The sequence below is a fragment of the Callospermophilus lateralis genome, chromosome 14 (genome assembly GCF_048772815.1).
Source record: "Callospermophilus lateralis isolate mCalLat2 chromosome 14, mCalLat2.hap1, whole genome shotgun sequence".
Classification (NCBI taxonomy): Eukaryota; Metazoa; Chordata; class Mammalia; order Rodentia; family Sciuridae; genus Callospermophilus; species Callospermophilus lateralis.
Window position 1 is genome coordinate 31,268,644 of NC_135318.1, and position 12,125 is coordinate 31,280,768.

Here is a 12,125-nt window from a genome sequence, read left to right on the forward strand (position 1 = left end):
TCTTAGTTAAGATCTCACTATCAGGCTGCATAGGATTGAAGGTGCGCTAATATATATATATAATTTTGAGCCAGGTGGTGCATGCCTGTAATCCCAGCAGCTCAGGAGGCTGAAGTAGGAGAATCTCTAGTTCAAAGCCAGCCTCAGCAACTTAGCAAGGCCCTAAGCAACTCAGCAAGACCCAGTCTCCAAATAAAATATAAAAAAGGGCTGGGGATGTGGCTCAGTGGTTAAGTGCCCCTGGGTTCAATCTCCAGTACCCCCCCCCAAAAAAAAGATATATCTTTTATGTATATATCTCCAGTACCAAAAAAAAGATATATATATATATATATAGTATGTGTGTGTGTGTATATATATATGATATATATATTTTTTTCCTACAATGATTAACTTTATGGAACTAATTTATGGAAATAATTATTTCCATAAAGTCAAAAGGCTGGCTTGCCAAATTTCTACTATCCTCATAGCTCTCAAGGGAAACTGTTTCATCCAGGGTGACAGAATCAGAATACTTCCAAGAAGACCTCAAAGAGTTAAAATGATGAGATGAGCAAAAGAAAATTGAAGTTTTTAAAAATAAATGTAAATTCCTGCACTTGGATTCATAAGTAACTTCAGTGGTGCAGAAATGGGGAGATATGACCTGGGGAAATTTCAAATGAATCAGATTTAAGGACTCCTATATAAGGACTTTTCCTGTTTAACGTTTTTATCCTTTTAAATTTCTGTGTTTCTGAGAATCTGTGAATCATTTTATGGTCAAATGTTGTATCTAGAGAAGCAGTGGAGAGCAACAGTCCATGTGAAATTGCCTATATTTATGAGGTCCCATTTTGGATACAATCAATTTGAAACTATGTGTTCATGAATTAACACTAACAATGGTTTATAATAACCACAACACCCACAACTGTGTTTTCATTAAAAGAGATCTTAATAATATTTCCATATAAATGCTTTTGTTCAGCTCTGACTTAAACATTCTGATAGCTGCATAAGAAATTGGAAAAGTTTTATATTTGTACATTATATCAAAAAAGGCCACTGGAGATATATCTTCAACCTGCAGCTTCAGATAAATTAAAACTACCGTTTGATATTCCTCTCCTTTTATATCTGCATAGATAATTCTGTAAAGGTAAGAAGATATTTAGGGTCAAAGTAAGATACTGTGGGGGAATATCTTTAATTTGTACACAATAAAATAGCTTTAGAGTTGTGCTAAATAATGTGATCAACACAGGTTGATATCAGTTCCAATTTAAGAATCTAAAGATTTCTGACTGGCATTTGAATTTTTATAGAGCACTTCAAGTGAGATACATTTCAAGCAGCAGAAATATCATTTACCATGTTATTAATATTAGAACTAAGTCCCCAAAGAGGGGTTCAGATTGATGTAGTAGGTTAAAGGGAAGGAACTCCTCAGTTCTCTCCTAGCCTGGCTCTATCTATTAATAGTATCCTAAGATTGGACCACCTTGTCACCTCCAATGTTTTTTTCGAGGACAGCAATTGTGCTTACTTTAGTTCTATATATGGCATCTATCTGAGTGTACTGCACATTATCAATGCTATGTGAGCATCTGTAATTTGGCTAGGTGTCAAAATGTAAATGAATTTTCATACAAAGAAACATAGCACACACACATGTTAATTCATAAAATGTTAAATGTGAAAAATCAGCAAGAGCACACCAAGTGCCATAGTTCAATGTTAATGCAGGTTACATAAGATGTGGGTTGGGTTTGATTTTTAGAGTATTTGGGGAAAAATGGGAACTTGAAAAAAAAAATACTCTTACCATACAGGTATTTTCCTTTATTAAAAGCAAATAAAAATAAGAAATTAATTTTTAAAAATAGTAACATATTAGGAACAGACAGTAAAAAAGATAGGTAATATTAGACATTAAAATTCATACCTGTTATTGTGAAGCCACCTAAAAAAGAAAAAAATAAATAAATGTTACAATTTAAATTACACTCTGGATAACATATACCAGTGATATTTGACTATCTGACAACCCACCCGAGGTAATGGAAATTTACCAAATTATATTCCCAATTACAAATATGAAAACATCCATTCATGATGGAATCACTAATTCCTTTAAGATTGTGGAATTTTAGTGCATAAAGTTAATTCTGAGGCATATCTAAGAAATCTATGGTTTTCAAAGTTAATACTAAATTAAAAATGTAATATAAATTATTTGACTCTAACTAAAATGAGGCCAATGGCCCTAAACAACAACCTTGTTAGCAATTCAATAGAGATAAAAATCAGAGAGCTACTATATTACCTAACAGAAATGGAAAATAACCCAGAAAAATGGAAAGGAAATGCAAGAAATGAAGTGCTTACCAAGCTCATTCAATAACAGGGCTGTGAAGGAAACAGACAAAGACAAACACAGAATAAGAGACCAGATGAATAATGAAAGTAAGAGGAATATCAGCAGAAAGAAATCCAGGCAGATCTGATTAGAGTGGTTAAAAAAAAAAACCACTGCTAAAAATTTGGTGCACCCAAGGGTACACATGTGGTGTTGGGAGTACTTCCAAATTAGAGATCCAAACAAATAGTTCTGTAAATGTGTGTGATTGATGGGGGAAAAAAAAAATCACCTTATCTTTTTTTTTTTTTACATTTAACAAGACATTTCTACTATATATGCTTACACACAGTGTATATATCTACAAAATATAGTAGAAAGTTAAATGAAGTTAATCCTTTGCTTGACTCAAAGTTGTTTTCCTCATTAAATGTTGCCTGGGAATTAATACAGCATTTGGGAGTCTAGTGATCCAGGATCTCAGGTATCATACCTTTTAATCAGCAAGAACAGATACAAGATCCTAAGATGTTCCCTTAGACTTCCCTGCCTGCCAGGACACTCTGACCCCCTTTTCTGGTACAGCCCTCTTTCTGGACATGCTACTTGGATGATATTTTGGTCCCCATGGATTGTTAAAGTTTAAAAAACTCTTAAATCCTAAGAATCACAGGAATTGATACTTATTTGTGTGTCCTCATTAGTGACTTCTGCACAAGATTAGATAACAGGATATTTCTAGTGGATATGGAACTCCATAGAAACTGACAGGGCAGGGAGGGAGGAGGAAGCAAATAATTTTTCTTTGAGGTTATATCCTTTAAACCCGGTCTGGATGGCAGTACTTTATTTTAGTAAAAGCTACCTGGCTAAATATAAATGGCTTTCTGAGCTGTAGATAGAAATGTTACAATTGCTCTTTTAGGCCCAGTTTTCTCAGTAATGGTAGTGGCCTTAGAGGGCACTTTCTATAACAAGTCAGTAATTTTATTTATAGTGATAAGAATCCACTTGGCGGCAAGAAACTGGGTAGCGCCATCAAGGAATTTTAATTTGCTTTCACACGAAGGCATATTTTACTAAAATGACAATTGAAAGAGCTGTATCCAAGATGCTCTTCCTTGAGATAAAAGACAGCTCTGTGGAGGAATACATTTAGAACTAAGTGCTTTTCTCTGGATGTTAATGAGGCATTTTTGATCCCATCTTTGTAAGACATCAGCACAATTTTATGAAGTCTCTTCTCCTTCTGCTTACTGCCTATGGAACTTATTAAATGAGCTGCATTCAAATGGGTCCCAAGTGCTCCTTTATCCACCGTTCCAAAGGCTTCCATTGCCATTTTGAGCTTGATTAGGTCAGGGACATGCCCTCAAGAAAAAAAAAAATAATAATAATAACCTAAGGGACCCTGAGGTCAGTGAGTTCTCATAAATGTGAAATTAAATTTCCCCAAATGTTGGTTCTATATATGAATAAGTCCTGTGAATTTTATTTTTTCCTTTACATGTAAAAGTAAAAACTTCTTGCAGTGTTGTTCATCTAATCATCTTTTACACTGCTCTTGCCAATTGTGTATATATAAATAATAAGAATCATTAGCATGTGGTATGCTCATTTTACACATGCAGTTGAATCAACAGGACTTTTTTTTTTAATATGGCCACTGTTAAAAGGATAATCATAGGGAGTCCTAGTGTTATTTCACAATAAAAGATTATATGTAAGGCTGAAATAAAATTGCTGTTTACCCTTATCAAATCTAGGCCATATAAATAGATATGAAACAATGATAGGAAAGAAAATTGGCTCCCTTTTCAAATATTTTCTACAACAATATTTATGAATAATCAAAATAGAGTTATACGGATACTGCTGCTTAATTTTTCTTTTTACTAGACAAATCAAAATATATTAATTCTATAATGATCAAAAGATTTTAGAACATAAGGCTATATAGACCTTAAGCCAGGGTTAAAGTTTTACCAAAGGACCATGTCTTTCCATCTAAAGCAAAATGTATATGACTACAGTTTCTTATGTATGGCACCTTTTAATTGTCATATTTAATATAAAAAATGCCAAAATGACCACTTGAATATGGGTAACATTACTCTTTAAGGATCTTTGTTCTTACTAGTTTGTTTAAAAAAAACTGTGTTCTTTTTACAGAAGCCTAATAATTGAATTCTTCTGAAATTTCTTATTAGTTGCCCTTAGACTCCTTTGTTGCCACTAATAGGCATGAAGTACTGTTTTTCTTCTTCCAGCTTCACTGAGGCACGATTGAGGAGCTATAAAACAGTCTTTATCACTATCGTTTTAGGGGAGATGTATAATTGTAGCCACGTTTTAGAATGAACTTTACCTAGTGAAAAAGTAAGCACGTTCTTTAACATCATCGTTTCTGAAATCCAGAAATATCTAGTATTTATGAAACCTGACTGCAATCAAGGTTAGTCCACATTTCCTGTGGAAAACGGGCACTGCTTAGTGCACTTGTGGGTTAGGGATGGGAAATGAACCTGCTAAAGCTTCAGAGGCAATGGAGTTTAGTACTTGGAAGCCGAGGAAGAGGAGAGAGTTAAGTGTGAGAGTAGGGAGACACGGAGAGAGAAGAGTACAATTTCTCGCTGGTATGTCTTTGTATACTCTCACACCTTTCATTCCTCTTCTTATCCATTTTGGTTCCTCAAGCACAAGGGAGAAACTGCACTCTTTCTCATATTCCTCACGGTCATATATTCTAATGGTAATGATCTTCCTGTGGGAACACAAGACAAAGGCAAAACAAATGGTTGGAGTCACACGCTCATGCTCTAGATGTCCACCAAGCTGGATGTTACTGTGATGTTATGGAGGGAGAACTCGCAGCACATGGACCTCCAGACGTATGTAAAAGGGCATCTTGGTGCTCTCAGCTGGCCCCCATTGAATTTTCTGTGCTTATGCATCCCTTGCATGAATTCTTCCTGCTTGGGTTAGCAGTCCCTAGGGTACCCCAAATTAGGAAGGTAAATTGGAAATCTGGCTTCATTTTTAACATTGCCTAGCATCTGTATCAGTTTTCCCAGAAATGGAGGTTTGATTGACTGCACTGGCCAGTAATTTTTTAGACCCGGCCCACTGCAGCCCAGCGTGAGATCTATGCCCTGTTACAGAGGTGGAGGGATGTGTGCATTGTAAGTCATGTTCTGAAGAGTGCAGGCATCCAGGGAGGCACAGGCCAGCAGAAGCTGTAGGGCTCAGCCCTGGAGCAGCTCCCCCACCTTTCTTCTCACTCATCTCCACCAGGCGGGGCTCTCCAATCTCAAGGAAGAAGGTCTTGTTTTTCTCATACTCCTCATCATCAATTACCTTGACTGATATTGTTTTGCTGAAATAGAGAAGAATAGAAATTGACGAACAAGGGGAAGAGGAAAGAGAAGGAACATAGAGAAGAGGAAAGCAAAGTTAACACAATTGAGAAATGTCTGTACTTTTGAGTTTTTTCTTCAAGAATGGATATCAGCAGGTCTGAAAGACTAAAAAAGCTACCCAATGCATATCTCTCTGCCCAGGGCCACGGAATTAATTTGGACAATATAGTACTCAGTACTAATAAGTTATCATCATCATGAAAAGGAAAAGCACAAAAATACATATCACAGTAATAAAGGAAAATATATTTATTTAAGAAATGCCTTAACCATCAGGTTATCTGAGCTGTGTCCTGCTATTCATTCCTTTAGAATAAGTCAATAAATCACAACAAAATTTTAACAGAGTTAATCTCTGAGCAATAGGCCGATGGGTCACTGTTTCTTTCACCGTGCTTTTCTGATATTTCCAAGCAAAATATTTTGTATCATAAAAATTTATTAAAATAACAAATGTACAGAAGCGTCACAAAAGAAAATATTAAGTCTTTTACTCCACCCAGTGTCCTAGAATCTAACTCTTATTCAGGTTAAGCAGATTTTCCACCTCAAGCACAACAGGAAGTTATTCATGTTTTGTTTGTCTTTCTAAAGATGGAAGCTGTGGCCTCAAAACAGCTGTTTTGAAAGTGGGGTGGCAGTGATGTGGGTGGGGAAGACTTGTGCTATTGTAGTTATTTTCATTTCTCCCAAAGTTGAGTTTTGACTTTCACTGAATATACATACCATTTATACTACTTTCAAACTCTACCTATGGGAGAGAAACACCAAGGCGTTGGGAAAAGAGTTTCTCAAATAACCCAGCCTCTAGCAGTTCTGCCTTGTGTTCCTACAGCTGTGATTGACAGACAGGCAGGTAGGACAAATGCAACTATTATGCAAATTCCAACTTCCAGTAAGCCTCCATGACTTTGAAAATGAATAAATCTATTGTTATCTTTTAAGTAATTAAGGACCTGTATTAGAGCATATTCAAAGTTCTCAGATGCTGATTATTCTTTGAAAAAATAATTAAGAATACTGGCCCAAACCACTTCTGATTATAGTTTTTGCAACAATATGTCTGTATAGACACAAAGTTTTAATGGTCTGAACATTCTTTAATCTTGGTTGAGTTTTCTAGGTCTTCGGGAAGGAAAGTGGTTTATTGTCTTGTTTTTATTTTATTGATCAAAGACTTCAAGTTTCATTTAGACTTAGGCATGCTAAGAACATCTTTTCTAGTGTGAAGTTAGAAGTTGCTTTTAATTCTTTTGTTTTTTTCCAACCCCCAATGGGCAAATGTTGAAGTCGTGCTTTCTTGGCTTAGCATTGTAGAAGTGAAATCAAGTGATTGATTCTGGTTTTTGGAGCCTCATAATATAACTCTGTTTTCCTCAGCTCCAGATCTTGCTGCATGATGCTAAAGTCCTGAGTTCTTGCTCCTAAGAAGTGGGAACTCCTGAGAGTGCCTTTTCTCTCTCAACTCTTTCCTCAAAGACTAATACTAGATTAACAGTTATAAATGACAAAAGCAATAATCATTTATTCTAGAAAACTATAAATGAAGTACAAAAAAGTCCAAGTACATGTATACTGTGAACAGTTCCTGTCTAAAATTTAGAACTAAGTTTCTGGAATTCACCTATTTATTTTGTATATGTTTTAAAAATCAGTTTGGCCTGACTAACTTGAGATAGTTAATTATTTGTTCATATCTGAAAAATATAAAATATTGAAAAAAGCTAAGAGGACACATGTGATTATACTTTCTATTTCAGAACTGAATTTGATTTTATAAATTCGATCAAATTTACCCTACAAAACCTAACAAATGTCTCTTTGTTATTAAAATTTATGCATTTTAGGTATTACTTTCTACCTTACTGTCTTGAGATCTTAAAAGTATAATTGAAGCTGGGCACAGTGATGCATGACTGTAATCCCAGTGGCTTGGGAGGGTGAGGCAGCAGGATCACAAGTTCAAAGCCATCCTTAGCAGAATCAAGGCACTAAGCAACTCAGTGGGACCCTGTCTCTAAATAAAATACAATATTGGGCTGGGGATGTGGTTCAGTGGTTGAATGACTCTGGATTCAATCCCTGGTACACCTTCCCACCCCCCAAAAAAGTGTAATTGCACATCTTTACTGAAGCTACCAGCATACAAGACCAAGGGAGTGAGGAGTATGAAAGGCCATACTACTCACCTTGGGACTGATAGCTCAACATTCATTGTCAAGGCATTTTATCATGGGATGCATTGAACTGAGACACCTCATTGTGAGAGTCATGTTGCAACATTCTTATTGTATTACTTAAAAACGTTTCATCTTTTTTAACCAGATGTGTTTTTCCCCCTAGAAAGTGAACCATAAAAATATGTGGCCATATTGAGAAATACTTTAATGTTATTATAAGACTTAGAGCTGCTTTGCTAGATTTCAAAAAAATCAACTTTAAAATACATTGTTTAAGTATTTACATAAAAATAAGTAAGTTTTCCTAACCTATTTTGTATCACTGTGGTAGTTGAAAAGAGTGATACCAGTGTGTATTCCTAGCCCACCCTGTGTCTCCTATTTCATTGATTATAGAAATAAAGAAAGCAAAGCTGGGATGATTGAATAGTGTTACCAGTGGGATGAGTGTACAGGTAAGTTTTATGCTCCCTGGGTGATATAACCACTTATTCACAAATGAACAGAAACAACTAAACAAAATATTGTTTCTAATCTCTGGAGAATATAATAGAATTTAATTCTCTATTGTTGTAATAATTTTATTTTCTATACTTTGAGAAGTGATAAGCGTGAGAGTTATACAGCCCCATATAATTTGTTTGTATAACAAAAATAAGCATTTATATTTTATCTGGAGTATCAGTATTCACTAGGCTCATAATCTTCAGAAATATTCCAGTATTTGATAATCATGAGACAGGCAAATTAAAGATGAAGAAAAAAGTACATCTGTAGGTGCCTTGTAAAGATATCTAAAATAGATGGCATTTGCATAATGGCATATCATTTTAAAGTCATCAGTAATGGAATCAATAATGCCCCTGACAAGAGGAGCCATTAAATTATATATTGATTTAGCTTCTCTTGCACAGTAAATCTATTAATAGGAAACATGATTTTTAAAGGACATTTCAGTCGATCTAAAGTGGCAGGATGAAGCAATCAGTCCTTATGAACTAGCCCTCTTAACCAAGAGAGGTAAACCTAGAAGTCAGGGTAGTGTTATCATTTGCATCTGGATGGAATTATTTTTTCCCCAAGTAAGGATGAATGAACCAATGTCATTTTTAAAGGAACACATCCTTGGGATGCCTTCTTCTCACCTTCCAGAGCCTAATGGATAAAGAAAATTCTACTGCCACTTCTTCCATCACAGCAGATGTTACACAAGATGGGGTTGGTTTGATGAGGACTCCAGGTATACTGGGTTGATAAAAGGCAGAGGTATGCCTCTGTTCCTCACACTTCTACAGTAGAAAGAAAATCTCCTGGACTGAGGGAACTTGAAGATCCTTCAGCGGGCCTCATCATCACACCAATCCCATGTCAAAGGAACTCCATCTCCCTCATAACGTACATCCATGATGGCTGTTCTGTTCACCCACAGTGAAGCAGTCAGATAGCTGTTGTTATTTCCTTAAACTGACAGGTTAACAACAACAATAAAAAAGACTGAAACTGTTGGGTAGATGGGCTCTTCATCCAAGTATGACCCCTGTATTATTATTGCACTGATAAGGAAAAAATAGGAAAACTGGTGTCATGCTCTTTTAACCATCACAATTATTACAAAGAAGATAATGAAAACTCAGTTTTTAATATAACTACTTAAAGTTGAACATTGTACCAGTATAATTTTTTTTTCTGGAAAATAGCAAAGCAAGTTTCAAATCTTATGACAGCATTAAAATATTTCTCAATATGGCCAAAAATTTTATGGAAGTACATTTTGATTCCATTTCTAGAAAAACATTAGTTAAGAAAGATAAAATTATTTAGTGGAAAAATACTGATCATTTCTTTTGATCTTTGCAGCACCTTTCATGTGAGGATACCAAACCAACATCTACACTTTACTTTTCAATCTTTCTCTCATCTGGTAGGTCTCCAAGGACCCAAGAGCTTCAAACAGACTAAGAAAGACTCCTTAAATTTAGTGGTGATTCAGGCACTACTCAGTGAGGAAGGAAAGAAAGACCCAGTTTCATGAGTGGAGATGGAAAAAGAAAATCTCTTCAAACTTTATTTTAGTCTCTCATTATTAAGGTGAAGTGGTAACAGAGTCTCCTTTTCAATTTAAGCCTCAATTTGTCCTACAAGAGTTTCTTATCCCTAAGACTCTCCTTGATGTTGGAAGAAAAAGATGAGCTGGAGGATTAGAGAGAAGACTCCTTTCTAAATCCCTACACAAAAGATTTGAGCCAGGATTGCACATATTTAGGCGCTGCAATGGCTTTTTTGTTTGGTTTGTTTTTAAGAACTTCCTTTAGGCATACTCTGAGGTCAATAGAATGATGGACAGGTTGCAGTTCTTCAAAGGTTCCAACACATGGGTAGATTATTCTAACAGCTACAGAAATAATAATTACTATCTACAATTTACAGAGAAAACAATGACTCTCATTAACTTCCAAGGTCACAACGTGACTAGCTTCAAGGACCACTACCTCAATCATGTGACCGTCAATCAACCATCAGCTCCCTTATTCATTCAACTGCACAGTTTTTTTAATGACCACTTAAAAAAATCTAGATCATTATTTCAAATTAATACAGAGATTTATTTAGTTTTATATTAACAAAGCCCGCCTATATATATGAACAAAAATAGACTTTCAATTCTTTTTTTGAAAGGATTGCAGTACATATTATATTCCATAATGGTCACCTTAGAAAGTTAAATCCTTAAGAAGATGCAGGTTTAATGAAAAGTGTCATAAACCCTTAGAGGCTCACTAACCTTGAGGACTTTGAGTAGCTAACCAGCAGCCTCAGCCTTACCGGGGTTGCTTGTTAGAATTGCCAAAGCTTAGGCCTATCCCTGACCCATGGAATCAGAATCTACATTTTAACAAGATTCCCAGATGATTCCTATGCATGTTGAAGCCCAAGAAGTACTGATAGAAGGGCTAATGGGTTCTTTTATTAGGTTTAATATAATTATAAATTAAGACTAGTGATAGAGTAGAGTTTGTATTTCAGAACTGTCTGCATGTTAGCATCACCCATGGGAGCACTGAAAACTATAAATGCGTGGGTCCACTCCAGATGAGCTAAATGAATGCTTTTGTTTGGGTACCCAGCATGAATATAGTTTTTAAAAAAAGTTTTTCAGGTGATTTTAATGGCAGCCAGGACTGGGAAATGGCTAATGCATTACCAGCATGTATGTCCAGATCTTTAAAAGAATGCATTAAATAAATAATAGAAAGAATTTTGAGAAAGCCATAGTCAAACTAAATTTTAGATTGCGTTAGTGATCTAGGTGGAAATGCAGGGGAAACATTTTGCTTTGTCCTTCACTGTGTTCTTTCCTGGATTGTATCCTGTACTTGAAGTTGTTTTCTCCTTTCAGGAAGTGCTGGTCTCAGCAGGCAACCTTAATAGCATAGGTGAGAAAACACCTTTAGCATTCAGGCAGCAGAGTTTACACTCATGCAGAGTAATTTCCTTAAGAAAGTGATAGGAACTCTGGTGATTTTTTTTTTTTTTTTTTTCACAACAGTGGTTACATCTGCAAAGTAAACAAAACTATGAAAGTCAATTGCCATAGAGGGTAATTATGCCTTATCTTCCCTTCCATCCCCACAGAGAGCCTCTGAGCCTTTCAATGAAAGACCATGTTGTGGGACTGCAATCTTCCACAGGAAAGCCACCAATTCCCACTCAAGAGAGCCATGACCTAGATCAACCACATCTGAACCCAGCAACAGAATGAGTCATCAGATATAAATACGATCCATGGTATACCTGACGTGAAAAGCTTCAGGAGAAACTCTGAAATTTAAAATGACATCCTGATCCCCAAATGGGCAAAGATCTGAATAGGTACTTATCCAAAGGAGAGAAGCTAATGGCCAATAACATGAATGAAAAGATGCTCTGCATTATTAGCCATCAGAGAAATGCAAGTTAAAGTGACAATGAGACATCAAGTCACACCCACTAGGATGGCTATAATCAAAAAGACAAGTAGTAAAAAATATTGGTGAAAATGAAGAGAAATTAGAATCTTCACATAGTGTTGATAAGAATATAAAATGGTAGATGCAGCAGCTACTTTGAAAAAATCCTCAAAAGTTTAAAAGTAAGAGTTGTCATGTGACCCAGTGATTCTACCTCTAGGCATATGCCAAAGAA

General features: G+C 35.7%; 1 protein-coding gene across 6 annotated transcripts in view; it reads right to left on the bottom strand.

Annotated features, from left to right (window-relative positions):
* Slc8a1 (solute carrier family 8 member A1) overlaps positions 1-12,125 on the bottom strand; it is a 356,468-nt gene that overhangs the window by 54,828 nt on the left and 289,515 nt on the right. For 5 of the 6 annotated variants that reach the window (XM_076832590.2, XM_076832589.2, XM_076832593.2 and 2 more), the window contains 2 exons: positions 5,005-5,108; positions 1,931-1,948 (listed from right to left, as the gene is read on the bottom strand). In XM_076832590.2, coding sequence (XP_076688705.1) covers positions 1,931-1,948; positions 5,005-5,108 — 122 coding nt within the window. Of the gene's footprint in view, positions 1-1,930; positions 1,949-2,373; positions 2,395-5,004; positions 5,109-5,613; positions 5,721-12,125 lie in introns of all 6 variants that reach the window. The other variant, XM_076832595.2, reaches the window with a different exon arrangement.